The 21090-nt window shown below is 41.6% G+C and overlaps 1 protein-coding gene and 1 non-coding gene across 2 annotated transcripts in view; one reads left to right on the plus strand and one right to left on the minus strand.

Annotated features, from left to right (window-relative positions):
• The window catches only part of epb41l4b (erythrocyte membrane protein band 4.1 like 4B), a 178916-nt gene that overhangs the window by 10520 nt on the left and 147306 nt on the right, over nt 1-21090 (minus strand). The window contains exons 7-13 of the mRNA XM_080208697.1: nt 13502-13622; nt 8755-8842; nt 8581-8669; nt 8418-8487; nt 6126-6295; nt 5927-6036; nt 2033-2063 (exon numbers count right to left, since the gene is read on the minus strand). Of these exons, the coding sequence (XP_080064823.1) occupies nt 2033-2063; nt 5927-6036; nt 6126-6295; nt 8418-8487; nt 8581-8669; nt 8755-8842; nt 13502-13622 (679 nt within the window). The remainder of the gene's footprint in view (nt 1-2032; nt 2064-5926; nt 6037-6125; nt 6296-8417; nt 8488-8580; nt 8670-8754; nt 8843-13501; nt 13623-21090) is intronic.
• On the plus strand, nt 15168-15364 carry LOC145361993 (U2 spliceosomal RNA). The gene has a single exon (XR_013889904.1). It is a non-coding gene; the product is annotated as a U2 spliceosomal RNA (small nuclear RNA).

The following is a 21090-nucleotide window of genomic DNA, read 5'->3' on the forward strand; positions in this document are numbered from 1 at the left end:
CATATTATAAAAAGGATTTAGAGGCACTGGAGTAGAGTTACAAGGATGATATCTGAAATGCATGGGTGTGTATGACAGCATGGTGTCCCCTCTTGAAAAACAAAGGCTGAGGGTTAATTGAGCAGAGGTCTTTAAAATTCTGAAGGTTTTTGATAGAGTGGCTACAGAGACAATGGGTGGAATTCTCCCCTTTCTGTGGCAGCTCCAGCTCCCGCTGACCAGAATAGCAGGATCCCACACTTGGAACCTCATTAATTATGGACAGACGAGCGCTACTCCGACTTCCCTGGCAGATAATTCATCCGCCTGCCCTCACACGACAGATTTGAAGATCCTGGTGCCAAATCTAAATATTGGTTTTGCACACTCATATCATTCTCTTCAACCCAACTCTCTTCATATATCCAGAACAAAGGGCTAGCAGCCTCAAAAAGAAGGCAGCACTGGCTTTTAGCGCCAGGATCCTTGAGGCCTGTATTTAGAGAATATGGGCCCACTGGCATGCTCTCTACTCCAGGGACAGCCCAAAGATGCACACCAACCTCACCTCTCTGGCCTGGCCTTGGACAGCGCTGCCCAGGTCATCACAGCTGTCACCTGCCAAGGAAACACCATTCAGTGCAGTAAGCAGATAAACGATTTCACCCATTCCACCAGGGTAAGTCTTCTCTCAGCTCCCTCCACTATCAAACTCTCAGCTCAGCATCATGTAGTCAAGTGGCTATTTTCTATATGTATCAACACTCACTCAACAAGACTTTCACAATACCACCATTCCATCTATCATGTTGCTCCAACTCTAATCTCTGTCCATTCTGGGGAGGCATCACTACACACTGGAGACAAGCATTCCACCCCACTCTGCTCCATTTCCTCTCACGATGTGGAGATGCTGGCATTGGACTGGGGTAAACACAGTAAGAAGTCTGACAACACCAGGTTTAAGTCCAACCAATTGGACTTAAACCTGGTGTTGTCAGACTTCTTGCCATTTCCTCTCATTACAGCTCTTCCTTTGTCCTCATACAGATCTAATTTGCACACAATAAGTGAGAGTAAGCCCATGCTGGGAAAGGGAAAGCAGAGATCATTGACCTCACCAAGTTCGAGGAGGCTGCTACAGAGCTCATAAGTGAGGACAGGATCGTTCCTATTCCAACAAATCCAATAGGGAATTCAGAATTTTGCTCCAAGTGTGGTGAGAATGTGGATGTCACTACCACAGTTAGTGGCTGAAACAAATCACATTGATGCATTTAGGTGGAAGTTAGATGAGCATTTGAGGGAGAAGAAAATGGATATTTACATTGATAGATTTAAATGAAAAATGATGAGGAGGCTCGAATCAAGCAGAAACACAGGCATTAACTGATTGGGATGAATGGCCTGTTTCTGTGCCCTATATTCTGTGTAATCCTATGAAAATGTCACAAGATCTCTCTATTCTTGCATTTCAATCCCTTGCACTGAAGATCAACACTCCACTTACCTTCTTAATTGCTGATTGTAAATATATGTTAACTTTGTGTTTTTTGTGCAAGAACACCCAAGTCTCTGTGATCATCAACATTTAAAAATTTTAAGCCTTTGAAAAAAGATTCTGCTTCTTTATTCTCAATAGCAAAGTGAATAGCCTCACACTTCCATTCATTATATTTCATCTACCACCTTGTAGCCCAATCACTTAACCTGTTTATATCTCTTTGCACTTCTGATATGCTCCTCACAGCTAGCTGTCCCACCTAACTTTGTATTTCCAGCCAACACTTACACCAGGGTCTCTCTTCACATTCTTGTATGTTAATTGTAATTTATTCCTTCTAGATTTATGTTCTAAAATGTTTTCACTAATGTGCAATAATTGACAATTGTTACAAATGTTAAATTTTGTTCACTTTATATCTTCCCAACTGTATTATTGATCTAACCACTTTGCAAATTGTAGACGATTGCTGAGGAAATGATTTGTCAAGAGTTAACAGTTTCCGGTAAACATTCATGCTCCTTAATATTGATAGAAAAAAATTCAAACCTGGCGTGTCCATATTTCACTGGGTTTGAACCTGTAAGGAATGAACAAATTATTGCATATTAGTGAGCTACTCTTCTCCCTCCCCTAACACACATACATGTTAAATCTACGCTGGATTCCGGGGAAGTGCCGGAAGATTGGAAAACGGCTAATGTTACGCCGTTGTTTAAGAAGGGTGCCAGGCAAAAGGCAGGGAATTATAGGCCGGTTAGTTTAACGTCTGTGGTAGGTAAAATGTTAGAATCCGTCATTAAGGAGGAAATTGCGAGGCATCTTGAAGGGAATTGCTTGATAGAGCAGACGCAGCACGGTTTCATTAAAGGGAAATCGTGTCTGACAAATTTACTGGAGTTCTATGAGGATGTGTCTAGGGCGGTGGATAGAGGAGAGCCGGTGGATGTGGTCTTTCTGGATTTTCAGAAGGCGTTTGACAAAGTACCTCACAAGAGGTTATTGCAGAAGGTCAGGGGACTTGGAGTTGGGGGTAAGGTATTAGCGTGGATAGAGGATTGGTTGTCAAATAGGAGGCAGAGAGTGGGGGTCAACGGGTGCTATTCGGATTGGCGGATGGTGACTAGTGGAGTGCCCCAGGGGTCGGTGCTGGGGCCTCAGCTTTTTACCATTTATATAGATGATCTGGAGGAGGGAACCGAGTGTAGGGTGTCGAAATTTGCGGATGACACCAAGATTGGGGGAACGGCAAATTGTGTGGAGGGTGTGGAGAGTCTGCAGAAGGATCTAGATAGGCTGGGCGAATGGGCCAGGAAATGGCAAATGGAATTTAATGTTGGCAAGTGTGAGGTTGTCCACTTTGGTAGGAAAAATGGTAGGAAGGACTATTACTTACGTGGCGAAAAACTGCAGCAGGCGACGGTGCAGAGGGACCTCGAGGTCCTTGTGCATGAGTCGCAAAAACCCAGCTTGCAGGTGCAGCAGGTGGTCAGGAAGGCGAATGGGATGCTGGCCTTCATAATGAAGGGGATTGAATATAAAAGTAGGGAGGTCTTGCTGCAGCTGTATAGGGCATTGGTGAGGCCGCAGCTGGAGTACTGTGTGCGGTTTTGGGCGCCGCACCTGCGCAAAGATATTTTGGCCTTGGAGGGAGTGCAGAGGAGGTTTACTAGGCTGATACCGGAGTTGAGGGGGTTGAGCTATGAGGAGAGGCTGAATAAACTAGGCTTGTACTCGTTGGAGTTTAGAAGAACGAGGGGAGATCTCATTGAGACGTATAAGATGATGAATGGGATGGATAGGATAGAGGTGGAGAGACTCTTCCCGCTCAGAAAAGACAGTAGGACTAGGGGGCACAGCCTCAAGATAAAGGGGGGGCGTTTTAGAACGGAGTTGAGGAGGAACTTCTTCACTCAAAGGGTGGTGAATCTCTGGAATTCTCTGCCCGTTGAAGTGGTGGAGGCTGCCTCGCTAAATATTTTCAAGAAGCGGGTTGATGGGTTTTTGATAACAGAGGAGATTAAGGGTTATGGGGAGAGGGCCGGAAAGTGGAACTGAGCCACGACAGATCAGCCATGATCTTGTTGAATGGCGGGGCGGGCTCGGGGGGCCGGATGGCCTACTCCTGCTCCTATTTCTTATGTACTCCCAAAATTATGATGACTGAATTAGTCAAACTCAGTTCACTTCCTATTTCTCCAGACTGCTTTTACATTAAATTGATTTACTTTAGAGACTCAAACATATATCATGAAGAAGTTTAGTTTGAAATAAACCAGGGACAGAAAACAAGCAATGTTCCTGCAGTGAAAACCTGTCTTAACATTTTTCTGAAGGATATAAAGAATCTCTTGAAGGTTTTTCCCTTTACCCCAAAAGAATACTTAAAAAAAATCAGCAAACAGCATTCCATCAGCAAAATCTTATGAAAATGATAATGATAATAATTCACAGTCCCCAAGTTTGGAACATTTTAGAAAGTTAAAAACCTGCTGAATATGAAAGATTGGACAACAGTGGATTAGACTCTGTCTTTATTGCCTATTTCCTAAGTTTGATATCAGTCAAACTGATAACATGAAATTCTGTCCGCCCAAGGTTCCTTTGATAATTCAGTGTATTTATCCATCGAATGGCTGCATTCCATAATCCAAATTTAACCTAAAATGGGCACTGAGTAGGTCACTTACAATTGAGTAATGAAACAAAGAGACAATGGCAAATAAATCTGTTCACAAGTGCCACTTTGATGACACTGCACAGGCTTACACTGATCCCCTAGGAATTGACAGCACCAAAGGTTGCCATCTGAATAGTACCTCTACCAAAATAATTGAAGAAACCCACTCAAGTCACAGGTAGCAAGTGGCCAGCGTTGCTGCCTACCCTGGGGAATGAATGTAGTCTGCCTAGAGCAATTTGAATAAATTTCTCTCCCAAAAGCATTTAGCTGAGGATATCAGTAAGAAAAATTGATATGGGAAAAGGATAGTATCTCTCTTCGGTTCACAAGAAAGCAGGTAATTTCAATTCAATTCTAAGTAGGCATTAACACACAGGATACAATTTCCTCCAGTCTTGCAAATTTTAATCCCTAATCCAAAAGAAATGGAAGTTGAAAATCAAGGCAATGGTGCAGAATAGGATTTTCACAGGGGTCACAGGATCATAAGAACATAAGAAATAGGAGCAGGAGTAGGCCATCTAGCCCCTCGAGCCTGCCCCGCCATTCAGTAAGATCATGGCTGATTTGTCGTGTCTCAGTTACACATTCCCGCCCTCTCCCCATAACCCTTAATCCCCTTGCCTATCAAAAACCTATCAACCCGCGTCTTAAATATATTTAGCGAGGCAGCCTCCACCACTTCAACGGGCAGAGAATTCCAGAGATTCACCACCCTTTGAGTGAAGAAGTTCCTCCTCAACTCCGTTCTAAACTGCCCCCCCTTTATCTTGAGGCTGTGCCCTCTAGTCCTACTGTCCTTTCTGAGCGGGAAGAGCCTCTCCACCTCTATCCTATCCATCCCATTCATCTTATATGTCTCAATGAGATCTCCCCTCATTCTTCTAAACTTTAACGAGTACAAGCCTAGTTTATTCAGCCGCTCCTCATAGTTCAACCCCCTCAACTCCGGTATCAGCCTAGTAAACCTCCTCTGCACTCCCTCCAAGGCCAAAATATCCTTGCATAAGTGCGGCGACCAAAACTGCACACAGTACTCCAGCTGCGGCCTCACCAGTGCCCTATACAGCTGCAGCAAGACCTCCCTACTTTTATATTCAATCCCCCTCGCTATGAAGGCCAGCATCCCATTCGCCTTCCTGACCACCTGCTGCACCTGCAGGCTGGGTTTTTGCGACTCATGCACAAGGACCCCGAGGTCCCTCTGCACCGTCGCCTGCTGCAGTTTTTCGCCACGTAAGTAATAGTCATTCCTACCATTATTCCTACCAAAGTGGACAACCTCACATTTGCCAACATTAAATTCCATTTGCCAGTTCCTGGCCCATTTGCCCAGCCTATCTAGATCCTTCTGCAGACTCTCCACACCCTCCGCACAATTTGCCGTTCCACCAATCTTGGTGTCATAGAATTGTTACGATGCAGGAGGCTGTCATTTGGTCCAATATGTCTGCACTGGCTCTCCAAACAAGCATTATGGCGTAAGTGTCATTCCCCTGACTTTTCTCCATATGCCTGCACATTGTTTCTAGTTAAGTCCTCATCTAATGCCTTCTTGAATACCTCAGTTGAACTTGCCTCCACCACACTTCCAGGCAGTTACTCCAGACCCTCCAAGCTGGAGTACTGGATAAGGATACATTGCTTTACATGGTGTAAATCCAGGTGGCATCTAATCTACAAATGTCCATTGCTGACAGCGATATACTTCGAAAACACAAGTGAAGTATTTTTAAAAATCCATAACACACAATTAATACCTTTAATTGTGGAATGCCGTCGCGAGGGATACCGTTTGCTCGGGCGCCTTTCGAATGTACTCCTCCGGCGCAGTCTACTTTTGTGTGTTGCTTCATATTCAGTTCTACCACTGGAACAAATATTGGTTTGCTGTTACATAAATAGTATTTAAACAAGTAGAACTAAGCAAACCACAAAATCAAATTGTAAAAGTGATACCTAAATCTAAAGCGAGATCCCAGGCGCATGAAATCTGATCGTCCCTCTTTATTTTGGGTAGGAGCTCGTAGTCTGAAAAATGCATGATTCTCCACGGCACATCTCCATAAGTGTTTACATGCTTTGGAGTTATCTAACCGGAAAACAAATGTGTGCTCCTGTTCTCTACCCTTTGATCAAGGTGGAAAAATTAAGAGACGTTTCAAAAAAGGTAATTTTAATAAAATATACACTTCTAATAAATAAGATACTGATAGCACTCACTGTCTTTAATGGGTAAATTGGATAGCAACTTCTACAATATGCACAATTAAATAAATAAATCGGAAATTTGCTGTCCAAGTTGTCCTGCTCCTTCAGGAGCTTTGCTCTAATAATATCTGATCAAGGAAATCACTGCATGAAATGCATCAGGTTGCTCTACCTACCCACTGGCCACTCACTAAACATGTCAGACATGTCAGGATTGATCTATTCAAGTGCAAGTGATTTTATTTTTTCACAGCATGATAAGTCTTTATTCATGCTAAACTGCATTTCTGTACAAGTGTGGGGTCTCACAATTACTGTTGGAGATTTTAAAAATTAAAATAAAATGTTGTGTGGAATTCTCTCTCTCTGATTTCCATCTTCTTCTATGTCATTATTTTGATTCTTGAACATGATCTGGAATTGAATTAACAATTCTAAATTATACATCCTGGTTCAGAGCCTGCATGTCTCAGTAAGGATTTTTCAATCTAATATGTTAAAGAGATATACCGTAACTTCTAGTACAAAAGGCCACAGAAGTCTGTGGACAGGTATATGAACGAACAACAGCATGAGCAGCCAACACTACTCGTTTGTCACTGAGCACAAAATCTGTGCCATTAAAGCCAATAGATCCTTCCAAATATTATTTATTGGTTTGCTTTAGAAACCCACAAGCCAACAACTACACTCCCAGTGACTGAGGTATGAGATTATTTTCTGCCTATAGATGACTCAGCATTTTATTTACTTCAGTATGTACTCCTGACAAATCATTTGTAGAATAGCACCACAACCTTGCAGGGTGTCATGTTTTCTGATTTTGGATTATTTCTCCACACAATGTATTTCAGTTTTTGAAAGGTTGGTTTCACTGAAACTGAACAATAGCTTGTCTGAGCATTTGAAAAATATCACACGCCGATTATATTTGGGAGCCCTTTAATATTTGTTCATGAAAAGATACAAGATAGGGGCTGGGGCACCACTGATAGAAAAGTGGTCCTATGCTTAAAATGGAAATGCTACAATGGTGATCAGGCAGTCGAAGGACCGTAGGGAGGGCAGATTACAGGAATAAAAAAATTAGAAAATTCGCTTTAAATCAAACAAAATTAAAAGGAGTAGAAAAGCTTGTCCATTGACCTAGATTATTACATAAACAACATTAATGAAAATAATGATCTGATCATAACTATTATTCTATATGTTCATGTGATGGGAAGAAAGCAGCTTAGACTCAATGCTTGTTTCATTTGGTTCACCTACAGAAGGAAAAAAGAAATACAGCTGCAGAAAATGAGCATCCATCCAGATCACAAGGGGATGTTTTAATTACAGGTCTGGATTATTATATAAGCAAGCACTGGGAGGTGAATCAATCATGGAATCCCTACAACGCAGATGGATGCATTCAGCCCATCCAGTCTGCACCAACAACATCCCATCCACGTCCTAACCCCGTAACCCCACATATTTAACCTGCTAATCCCTCTGACATTAAGGTGCAATTTAGCATGGTCAATCAACCTAACCCGCACATCTGTAGACTATAGAAGGAAACCTGAGCACCCAGAGGAAAGGCATGCAGACAAGAAGAGGATGTAAAAAATCCACACGGCCACCTGAGGCTGGAATTAAATCCAGGTCCCTGGCACTGTGAGGCTGCAGTGCTAACCACTCAGTAAAGGTAGACTCTTAGACTGGCAGTGAACCCAAGAAGTTGCCCATCAGAGTATGTAACAAACTCAAAGTAAGTTTCAAACATGGAATTGAAGAAATTGAATTTAACAAAAATGAAAGTTACTTTGAATGAAAAGGGCAATTTTGTGTGGTAGCCTATGGATTGTGGGAAATGACCATATGCCATTGAAAACAGTCCTCTTTAGGACTCTCATACATTGTCAGAAATAAAAGTTAACCTGGACTGGATTCAATACAGTCAGGTTCAGGAAGCAACACTGTGATTGACCTTCTATTGTCATAGTCCTGCCCAGAATCTCTACATCTGTCTTGAATTCCATCAGATGTGCTGCTCACCTGTTCATCATCCTCCACAACAACAAGTGTTAGTTTGTTCTTTTTGAAATCCAACTGAGTAATTTTGGGCCTGCATGATGATATGAAAAGGTGTTCAGAAAACTTGAACCATTTCTTAGCGTGTTTTCAAATATGAAAATGTAATAAATAAAAAATTCTTTACCAAAAGAACAGGCCAATTTTGTTTGATCCTTCAAAGATCAATATGCCTGTTGGTGTCAAGCCAAGAGAATATTCATAACCATCTCTTCCCTAGGAAAGAGGGAATATTACAGATGAGAGTTATGTATCAGATGCTCCATAAATATAGATATATAAAGATATTTTCTAAGATTACCTTGACAGTGTGCATGTCCACACCATACATTTCCAGCCATTTAGCTTTGTTCAAATAACATAATTCTGCCTGCGCTGGACTTTTCCCCCTGTGAAAAATAAAATCAGTAACAATGTCATTTTTAATCACAGCTTCAATTACAATGCAATACTCCGAATGAACAATTATTATTCATGTTGTATTTAACGTTGGTTAACTTGACTCACTATTTTCTTCCCCTAAAATATGCAAACGCCTCATGAATCACTCCACAAAATGCTAACTAAAATTTGTTATCTTTCATCACTTTTCAATGGGCCCCCAGTTCCATCTTCAACTGCAAACAGTAGGATTTGCTCAATGGAAAAACAAGCAGCAGGGAAGGGGAGGAGTAAGTCAGGTTGAGAACATCTCATTTAATGATCCATCATCTGATTACAAGCACTATGTATTAACCCTAGTTTGGGACTAATTATTGTACATTGTTATTTAATTTTGCTAGTAGCTCTGTCCTAGAAATATCCATGGGATTACAGGGTTGTTATGATGCAGATGGCCATTTGGCTCATCATGTCTGCATCAGCTCTCTGAACGAGCATTAGGACTTAGTGTCATTCTTATGCCTTTTCTCCATAACCCTGCACAATCTTCCTATTCAAAAATCATCCAAAACCTTCTTGAATGTCTCAATTGAACTTGCCTCCACCACAGTTCCAGGTAGTACATTTCAGATTCAAACCACTCGTATGGAAAACTTTTTCTCACATCACATTTGCTTCTTTTGCAAATCACTAAGTCTGCGCCCTCTCAATCTTCAACCTTTTGCGAGGAGGAAGAGCTTTTCCCGAACTACCCCATCTAACGCCCTCATGATTTTGGACACGTCTATCCAAACACCTGTTCCACTCTCCAACGAAAGCAATCAACTTCTCCAATCTATGTTCAGGACTGAAGTTCCTCATCCTTGGAACCATTTTTGAAAAACTTGCTCCATTGTGTTCACATCCTTCCTAAGATGTAATGCTCAGAACTGTATACAATACTCCAGCTCAACTAATTTCCTATACAACTTCAGAAAACTTCCTCACTCTCGTATTCTATGCCCCAAATAATAAAGACGAGGATACTGTATGCTCTATGAGCTGCTCCCTCTACCTGCCACCTTCAATGACGTATGCACATATACGCCCTTGTCCCTCCAGTCCTGCACATCCTTTAGGATTATACCCTTTATTTTATATTGCCTATCCAGATTCTTCCTACCAAAATGAATTACCTTACAGTTCATTGAGTTGTTACTGATAATCGGCATCAAGGTTTCAGCCCAAACTGACCCATCCTTTAAGGAAGTGGTAGCAAAGGCAACAAGACAACACTAGATTTTGAGGCAACCTTCATGGGCATGATACCCTGAGGAGGAGGAGCATGGCAACAATTTTAAAATATAGTTCATTACATGAGAAGGTCATTATAGCCATCAACAGGAAGGGGTTATGTTTCATTTCAACAACAATAGCTTGTATTCATATGATGCCTTTCAAGTGGTAAAACATCCAAAGACAATTCAGTGGTAGTGTTACCTAACAACACCAAACACCAAGCAACATAAAGAGATATTAAGGCAGATGACCAAAATCTTGGTCAAGGAGATTGCAAGGGGTGACTAAAGGAGAAAAGAGAGATAGAGGGGTTTCGGGAAAGAATCCCAAAGGTTAAGGCCTTTGCAGCTAATAGCTGAGCCACCAATGATGGCATAAGTAAAACTTAGCGCTAAGGAGGTCAGGATTGTGATGTTTCGGAGAATTAGAGATCAAGAGGGGAAAATCATGGAGCAAATTTAAAATTGAGGCACTGCTTTACTGGAAACCAGAGTAAATCAGTGAGCAAACAGCTGATGGATAAATAAAACTTGGTGTGAGTTAAGACTATTAGAAAGGTAAACATAGATTTAAGTGTCCAATTAGCTAAATATAAAGGTGAGTGAAAAGGTTAGCCTTTTTGTAGATGAATATGAAGCATGTCTGTAACTTTGTGACCATACATTTTTGTTGAAATTGGGTTTGGGATGTTAATTTAGAAGCTACCTAAATGTTGAATGAGCAATGCAGTCATTTCGCACACTCAAGTGCTATTTAAAGTCACAACTTAAATGTCAAAAATTAGAAGTCAACTTTATGCAGTGCTAAGTAAAAAAGGAATTCCATCAATTACAGCAAGACTATCATTTTCTGTCTATTCTGAAACATCTGTTTCTCTCTAATAGGTGCTGCCTGATTTTGCGTTTTAATATCATTTTGTGCATTTTAACTTTATAAAAAGCACTCTGGCCTGTAAAATATCAGAGTAAACTCAAGTTAAACAGATCTGTTTAGAAGAGTTATACAGAACATATTAGAAACTCATCACGTGAAACTGCTGAACTACAACATAATGATTATAATTTAATTTTAATCTGGTAAATTAGGAATAGGCTTCGTTAAACCAGTAGCAAAATGTTTATTCAGTTACTAAAACCACTGTAATCAGTATTAGAACACTGCTATATTTTAGGTTGTAAGGAGGGTCTCTCTGCGTTGAAGCCTTTATTCTCTAAACTTTAGATTCCTAGTAATGATGGCATTCCTTCAATTGTTTCCAAAATGCAAGAGTCTGAATTACTCCTGGCCTTTTTCTGCCCAATTCACCTATTCTCATCTTTGAGATTCACTCATGTTCATCTTATCCAAAACAAAATATCCTTTTCTCTTACGCTTTAAATTATTGTCTTACTGTTGCGACTTTCCAAAGTTTCCGAAAATGCTGCTTTTGTATTACCTCTGCTGAAAATTCTGCCATTTATGTTCAATTCTAATACGTAATTATCAGCATAGTTTTCAGCATGACCACTCCAGTTGTGATCTTGCTGTCTCTGATGTGCATCTCTGGAACTCTGAATGCTTTGGGTGACTCATCAGTATTGCTTTGGATATCTCCAAAGCCTTACACGAAGTTTAGCTCCATGAATTTCCAAGCAAATTACTATTTTATGGCCCCTCTCCATATGTTCACTGTCAAGCTAGTTTTCTCACAATTGGTCTTGAAGTTTCCATCTCATCATGATTCTCTCCATTAATTCAGGGATTCCCATGGGCTCTATTCACTCCATGAATCTGTTTTGTGCTCTTATAAATAATCCTCATCCAATATCTTCAAACCATATCTACACTTTTTTTTCACCCTGTTTTCATCATTGCTCAAAGCACTGCCTGAAAGCACACAACCTGCATTCGTTTCCTGGTCAATGGTTATATTGATCTTATCCACACTGAAGGAGGGATGGAGAAAATCAAATATTTTACTTTATGGTTATTAATAATATAAGTCTTGAAATGGGAATTCTGGCAAAGAGACTGGATGGGGCGATCAAGGAAGGTGAAAAGGATAAACCAAGAAATTCTAGACCTTGGATAGCTATAAGCAACTTGGGAGTATACAGGATGAAATTATTGCATAATTATAATGGCAAGCACTCCAATGCAGTTGTTTTGTCAAAGATGCCATCTTTCAAATGAGACAAAGCAATTACCCATCTTCCTTTTCAAGTCAATATAAGCGATCCTGTAGCATTATTTTGAAGCACAAGGGGAGTTCTTCAGGTGTACTGACTAATGTTTATCTCCCAACCAGCATCATGAAAACAGATTATCTTGTTATTATTCCATGTGAGACCATGCTCTGCACAAAATGGCTGTTGTATTTTTACATTACAACTTCAGAAGCACTTTATTGACTATAACGCAATTTAGGACATTTTGGTCAGGAAAAATGCTTGATAAATGGAAGTCTCTTTTTTAATCAGTTATTTAGCATAGATTTGTAAAGAGCAAGTCATAAGAACATAAGAAATAGGAGCAGGAGTAGGCCATCCAGCCCTTCGAGCCTGCCCCGCCATTCAATAAGATCATTCTCCCCGTGCTTGCGTGGGTTTTCTCCGGGTGCTCCGGTTTCCTCCTACACCCCAAAGATGTGCTGTTAGGCTGATTGGCAGGAATAAATTGTCCCGAAATCAGATTTCCCTCAATCTGGATGGCCATAAAACATTAGATAGGGGTCATGGGTAGAGAGGTGGAGTTGAAATGGCAGCGTGGGCTCGTTGGGCCGAAGGGCCTGTTTCCCAGGCTGATTTTGTTCTTCGTTCTTCGTTTATCATGGCTGATCTGTCGCTGCTCAGTTCCACTTTCCCGCCCTCTCCCCATAACCCTTAATCCCCTCTCCTATCAAAAACCCATCAACCCGCGTCTTAAAAATATTTAGCGAGGCAGCCTCCACCACTTCAACGGGCAGAGAATTCCAGAGATTCACCACCCTTTGAGTTTAATGTTTAATGTTTGACTGATTTAATTCATTTTTCTTTTGAGGAGACTTGTGTACAGGTCCAGGGAATGTGGTGGATGCCGTTTATCCAGACTTTAAAAAGTCTTGTTAAGGTGCCACATTAAGGACGTTACAAACACAAGAATGTGCTTTTTTATTTAATTATGGGACATGGGCGTTGCTGGCTGGCCAGCATTTTATTGTCTGTCCTTAGTTGCTCTGAGATGGCGGTGGTGTGCTGCCTTTTTGAAATGCTGCAGCTCAGTTTTAAAAGCAATGCTATTCCCTCATGTATTGATACTACAACAGTAACTTTTATTGTCCACAAGCTATCACAAAACAATAGAAAAACAGGCATTTTAAGACGTGAAACAAAGTGTCCTAACAGTTCAATTTAATCATTTCAGGTGTTTACCTGCAATCCTTCCACCGTGCAAAAATATCTATTTCCATATCCTCAGTTTGATTGGGATTAAATCGGAATTCTGACACCAGCTCTGGAGAATGTTCAAGAGGTTCACAGTCCCCAAGCTCCGCTAAAGCAAAATGAACATTTAAAATTAGTGGAAACATAGTAAAACTAATCAATTTTAATGATAGAAAATTAGCCTAATGTTGATGGATCTAAAAGATATGATATTGAACAGATTTCACCAATCACAAAGCAAGATCGTATTTCTCAGTGGAATAATATGGACAGTGTACATTACTAAAATGATCGCCGTTCCAAATTAAATATGACAGTGACAGCTGAATACAGTAAGTGATACACCTTAAAGAAATATTTTCCTTTTCTAACTCATAATTAAAATGCTGAAGGGCAAGGCTAATTTAACTGCTAATTACTGTTTTTTAAAAATGCTAGACATCAATAGAATGGTGAGGAACAAATCAAAAGTAGGGTTACTTTATTCTTTTGTCAATAGACTTAGAAAATATTGCCTGGTAGTAATGAGCCCAGTTTCTTTATTTTTAACCAGCCAGTGTGATATAAGCAAGAGCTTTCATATCTGATTGCCTTCTGTTTTTACCCAGTAGAATACTATTCTCATGCCATGGGAAAATAATTTGGGGCGTGCAGCAAAATTATTTTGCTCAACCAATGGAAATGCTCACGTTAAGTTGGTCAGTTGGTTTAGCCCTTATTTATATGTTGTGTGTTTGTGGCTCTGCCCATTTCCTGTTCAGCTTCTCTTTTTGTTTCTTTTCAAATAGGAGATGGCTGATGGATTAATGGTTCGTCATGTGGCATAGCGGAGAAGGGGAATCATTCTATTTTGGAGGCTGATTATTTCTGGAGCAGGTCCAGAGGAAAGATGAGATGTAATACTCAAAGATTCATTTCACACCATCTTTCCCTTGAGATACTCGTTTTGACTGTTTGTCAATGTTCTCCCCCTTGCCTCTAATACTGTTTTTTCTTCATTTCACCATTAGGTAACATAACTTCCTCACATTCATAGAAACTTTACAGTGCAGAAAAAGGCCATTCAACCCAATGAGCCTCTGTCTTTCCAAGGAGAACAATCCTACTTTATTCAATCTCTTCTCACAATTAACACCCTCCATACCAGGCAACATCCTGGTAAATCTTTTTTGTACTCTCCCCAAAATCTCCACGTCCTTCTGGTAGTATGGTGTCCAGAATTGGACACAGTATTCTAAATAACATTTTATATAACTGAACATAATTTGCCAACTTTTATACTCGATGCCCCATCCAATAATGGCAAGCGCGACATTTGCTTTCTTCACCACCTTTTCCATCTGTGCTGCCACTTTTAAGGAACTGTGGACCTGCAGACCCAGATCTCTCCCCACATCCCACTCTTCACTCCACGTGATATCAAACAAAAAGGCTGAAGATACTGGATACTGCAAGGCTATGGGTCTTGACAACACAATGTTCATGGCCATAGTATTGGAGATTTGTGCCCCTGAACGAGCTGTAAACCTTAGTCAAGCTGATCTGACACAATTACAACACTGAAATCTTGCCAGGAGTGCAGACAACTGCCCAGTTATGTTCTGTCCACAAACAGCAAAATAAATCCAACACAACCGATTATCAATTCATCGATGTACTTTCTTGGCCTTTTGGCCAAGATCAAGCGTAGTATCTACATGCTGTGCTTGGTTGAAGTCATTAGGTTATTTTAGCTTCATTTGAAGCAATTTTTAAAAGCGGCATCTTGGCCTTTTGGCTAAGATGCAAATGAGATCAAGCCTTGGAGGAGGAGCTATACTTGTTCCAATCAGTTTGGATCATGTAGATCAAGCCCTGTGGTGAGAGCCCTGTCTTGTCAGCTTGGATTGGGAATGTCTCAACTTGTTGAGACTCTAAATTGGATTTGATCTGATTGAATTGGAATAAAAACAACCATCGGTGAAATGATGGAACGAATCATCAACAGTGCTATCATGCAGCACTTACAACAACCTGTTCATTGACATTCAATTTGAGTACTACCAGAGCCTCTCAGATTCTGGCCTCACTGCAGCCTTAATGCAAACATAGTCAAGACAGCTGAACTCAAAAGGTGAGTTCAGCCGAACTGGCATTGACATCAGGGTAGCATGTGACTAAATGTGGTATCACTCAAGCCCAAGCAAAGCTGAAGTAAATGGGAATCAGCAGAAACCACTTCACTGATTGAAGTCATAGCCACACAAATGAAGGTTCTTGTTGCTGGATGTCAACTGCTGTAGGAGGTCCTCAAGGTAATGCCCAATGCGCAACCATTTTCAACTGTTTCATCATTGACCTTCACTCAATCATAAGGTCAAGAATAGAGATGTTCATGATTGCAATCTTCAGTACTGTTCATGACTCCTCAGATAGAGGTATGCAGCAAGACCTGGACAGCATTCAGACCTGGGCTGCTAAGCAGCAAGTAACATTCATGACCCCCTGGTGCCAGCTCAAAAGAGAATATAACCACCTCTCCATGACACTCAATGGCATTGCCCTATTATCAACATCCTGGGGGGGGCGGGGGGGTGGTTTCCATTCACCAGAAACTGAACTGGACTAGTCACATAAATATTCTGTGCAGATCTAAGACCTGAAATTATGTGGCAAGTAACTTATCTCCTGATTCCACAAAGCCTGTCTACCATCTGAAAGGCAGGGTGTGATGGAATGCTCTCTAATTGCCTGGATGAGTGCAGCTCTAACAACACTCAAGAAGCTCAACAAGAAGCAAAGCAGCCCACTCGTTTGCACCCCATCCACCACCTTCAACATCCACTCCCCCCAACACCAACACACAATGGCAACAGTGTACACCATTGACAAGATGCATTGCAGCAACTCAACAAGGCTTTTTTAATTGCACTTTCCCAAACCTGCACCTCTACCACCATGAAGGACGACTACAACTGATGCATGGGATTACTACCATCTGCAAGCTCCCCTCTAAGCGGCACACACCACCTTGACTTGGAACCATATTGCCATTCCTTCCCGTTGCAGGACTGGAATCCGGGGCGGCTGGGCGTGGGGGAGCGGGGCGGCTGGGCGTGTCGGTCAGATCCACTTGCACAGGTGCCAAGGACCAGATTTGGAACAGAAGGCAGGCCAGGATGAGGGAACTTGGAATTCAGCCCATTGGTGGTTGGTTGGGGGGGGTGGGATCCAGAGTTCAGGGGGCTGTCCAGTGTATGGCATGGTCTGGGTGTTTAAAATAGTTAAACTGAAGTTCAAAGTAGTTTAATTTCTTCCAACTCTTTTGCTATTAAACTGACAGAACCATCTAAAGTTAGTGATTTAAGTCAATTTTTAGATGTTTCCCAGCACACACAAAATGTTCAAGGGAAGTTGTCGCTTCTGAACCATTGCCGCGTAAAGCCTCACCTAGGAACTTCCAAGGGGGATTCCCCAGCGCATCTTTGGGCAACTGCTAAATCCTACATTGGAGAGCTAGGAACTTCAGGTCATCTTTATGAAGTGGTGGGTTAGGGGAAATTGCAAAAACAACATGCCACCGAGGAAGTGGACAAGAACTTGAGGAAAAGGAAAATAGCAGGAATGAGAGAAATTAGAATCCTGAAGGTAGCCTATAAAAATGAGAGTCAAGGAAGCAAAGCAAAAAAAAGTGGAAGGGGTAGAGATGCAGGACAAGCTAAAGTAATAGTTGAGGCAGAAACAGAAAAATGAGCAAACTGGACAAATTAAGTAGCAAGTAGGCTCACAACACCAGATTTATTTGGTAGCACGAGCTTTGGGAGCACTGCCCCTTCATAGCTGAGAGTTGTATCATTCTACTTCAAAATGTGTTTATCCTCCACTCACCATCAACAGAATTGGCAACCTCCTACCCATCACTAGAAATTTAGCCAGTTCCTATGACAAGGCTATCTGATTAATATGCCAACTTTGTTGCTGGTCTTGCCTGACTTCCTGGCTAGTCCCATATCCAAACACTCATGCAGCCAACTAGTCTTCTCTGACTATACTTGTGCCAGTCCCTTCTGAAGTCACCCCTCATCCCCCCAGTTAAATTTCCACTTGCCCTTTGGAACCTCAAAACACTATTAAGTATACACTCACCAAGTTTTACAGATGCACCATAGAAGCCTTCTTTCTGGTTGTATCACAGCTCTGCCCAAGACCGCAAGGAACTACAAAAGGTTGTGAATGTAGCTCAATTCATCACACAAACCAGCCTCCCATCCACTGATTCTGTCTACACTTCCCATTGCCTCGGCAAATCAGCCAGCATAATTAAGGACCCCACACGCTCCAGACATTCTCTCTTCCACCTTCTTCCATCGGGAAAAAGATACAAAAGTCTGAGGTCATGTACCAATCAACTCAAGAACAGCTTCATCCTTGCTGCTGTCAGACTTACCTTGCATTAAGTTGATCTTTCTCTACACCCTAGCTATGACTAACACTACATTTTGCACACTCTCGTTTCATTCTCTATGCATGGTATGCTTTGTCTGCACAGCACGCAAGAAACAATACTTTTCATTGTATGTTAACAGATGTGACAATAATAATAAATCAAATCAAATCACATTCTCCACTCTCTCCTCTTTGCCCTCCTCTTCCCCTTGACCCACTGCTCTCCATCCCTTGCTGATTCCTACTCTGGAACACCCTTGCCAAGTTGTATTATTATATTAAAATTTTGAACTAATCATGCGCTTCCTGCCTTTAATTTTATTGTTGTGATTTTGTGCAACACTTCTGAATCCATGTTGAATTTTAATATGTATTGTCAATATTTCTTCTAATTTTCCAATGTAAACTGTGGCCTGTCACATTGTAGTTCAAGGGCTCTGGTCACTGGATGGCATTAATGTATCTTTTCCTCTCCAAGCTGCTCACTATGACCCTCCTGTTGCAGCCTCTTTAATGCATTGCAAATTTAGACTTAAAAGATTGCAATTGCTTTGCATTTTATGTATCTTTTGTTTTCATGGCTTCCTCAAACTTTTGTTTTCAACCTTGGTTCAAACAAAATTTAAGACTGTAAAGTTGTTTTTTGTGCTGATGCTGTAACTTCTCTTCTGAAATTATCCTCACTTCTCTCCTATCTCTGCCTCCAGGTCTGGATCACTCCAGAATGTCTTTTTTTTAAAAGATGGTTCCATTCTGAGAATAGGCCTTAGGAATGTAGTGACTACCCTTCTTTGTTTCCTGACCTGCTTCCTAATGAGGTAGTGAGTCTGGCCATTTTCCTTTTGCACCTCAACATCAGTTATAATTGCTCTCTCTCTCTCTCTCTCTGCAAATGCTCTGGACTCAACTGCCTCCAGCTATCATCACAACTGAATCAAAACTGCTCCATTGCTGCTATCCATCCTCGACTTCTGACAGTCACAGATCATCTGCTGGCATTTGCTGCTTATGATGTGGATCTGCTGGCGCTGGACTGGGTTAGGCACGGTAAGTCGTCTCAACACCAGGCAAAAGTCCAACAGGCCTACCTGGCAGCATGAGCCTTTACAGGGCCGCCCCCCCATCAGGCGGACAAACATAGTCCGAACCAGGATGACACAATCCCCAGCAATGAGACACACACGGAGCACAACAGAGCGCCCCAACCCAAATAGACACAAAAATCCCTGCAATACCGCCATGCCACAACGGCCATCAAGAAGCTGCCTGGACCATGCAGCCCAAACAGATCCACATGGCCAGTACACTTTTCAAACCAGATATACAGAACTTTAACACATAGCTAAAAAGCACCAGTTATCAGAGTCACATTACTATTTTAAAACTAACAAACTTAGCTCCATTGGAAATGGAAGACAAATGTGTTTCATTTCAATTCCACAGACATTTAATTGTTCTCAGTCTGAGTGATTAAAGAAAGCCACAAGACATGTTTCTATTTTTGGTGATTGCTTTTTGGGAGAGTTAACATTAAATACATTTTCTCATGTTAGTTCCAGACTTAATGTGGGCTTTTTTTTTGCAGAGATAAGCTATCACCTTGCCAATCCAAGTCATTTGTACTAATGGGCAAAAACTGGGCATCCATTATCTTCATAAGCCATCAGCAGTGGCCATGTGCATTGCCACAATCTCTGACCTCATGGGACAGCATTGCCCATATTCAACAACAAGTTGCATTCATAGAGCGTCATGTAATAAAACATCTCAGGGTGCTTCATAGGTGCATTATTGAACAGAATCTGACACTGAATCACATCAAGTAATATTACGCAAATCAAAGAGGTACAAGAGTAAAGCTTTCCAACAATCTTCCTCTAACTATATGAATTCCAGCATGTTCATCCAAGAAGCTATGTGTTAAAGTTCTGCACATCTGGTTCAAGAAATACACTACTCACGCAAATCCACTTGAGCTACACAGTCCAAGCAACACCCCAATGACCACTGCAACATAGCAATGCCACAAAGACTTCCGCGTCCACCCAAATTGGAAAACTCCATTGTGCTCCACATGCACCCCACCACCGAGAGCTGCATCACCCCAGTCCAAACCATGTCCACCCACCCGATGAAGGAGCAGCCCCCCAAAAGCCCACGCCACAAAACAAACCCTTTGGACCCCCACCTGGTGCCGAGACAACCCACCATGCCCAACCCAGTATGCTGGCATCGTCAAATAAAAACGCCAGTCTTGCCCTGGACAATTGTACCCTGCCTCCCCGAGGTTCCTACCAGCATACACGGCAGTGCCTAGCAAATTTGATTCATCTCTCAGGATATTAAGCAGCAGCTGCATAGGGCACAACAAAGGCTATGAGCCCTGACAACCTCTGAGTTGCAGTGAGGAGGTAACTGTACCTGATAACAGGGAGGGCGTCACCACCAAAACTGAGGTCCACGAGAGTTAAGTGAAAAATCCTCCATTGATCAAAGTTATAATGCCACGCAGAAAGCTGTGTTACAGCCAATCACTTAGGGGGAAAACACACTTAGCCCTACCATCTTGAGTTGCTTCAATAATTAACTTTCCCTCTATCATCAGGGACTGTGCTATCTCCTGTTGATTCCAGGATGTTCAACTCCATTCACAGCTCCTCTGATAATGAAGTAATCCAAACCAGTCTACAATAGAACTTGGTCAATGCCCAGATTTGCACTGACGTGTTGCAGGAAATACTGAAAACAGCTTTACTTTATATTCCTGCACTAACAGGCAGAGTTAAAACCATTATAACCTTGAACTGTCCCCTCAGGTAATGGCAAAACTAACACATTTTCAATGCCTCTCACTCCCTCCCATGGAGACTGAATTGGTTTAACAGCTGGCAGAATTGTAACAACACAGACTGTCAATGTCCGCAGTAGGGTTTTCTATGGAAAGTGATCTAAACTAGCTGGTGGCCAATTTTTACAAGTTTTGTTTTAAAAATAAGGGTGTCTCATTAGGCAAACATGACGAAAGATTTGCTCTCGACAGAAGTGTATTCGGAATGCAATCGTGAGGTCCATGAAGGGATTTAAATTGAAAACACCTGCCCATACTGATTACTTATGTCCACACAGCTGACAGCCGAGAAAAGTGATTGGTG

Source organism: Carcharhinus amblyrhynchos, chromosome 2 (assembly GCF_965287045.1).
Source record: "Carcharhinus amblyrhynchos chromosome 2, sCarAmb.v2.hapA, whole genome shotgun sequence".
NCBI lineage: Eukaryota > Metazoa > Chordata > Chondrichthyes > Carcharhiniformes > Carcharhinidae > Carcharhinus > Carcharhinus amblyrhynchos.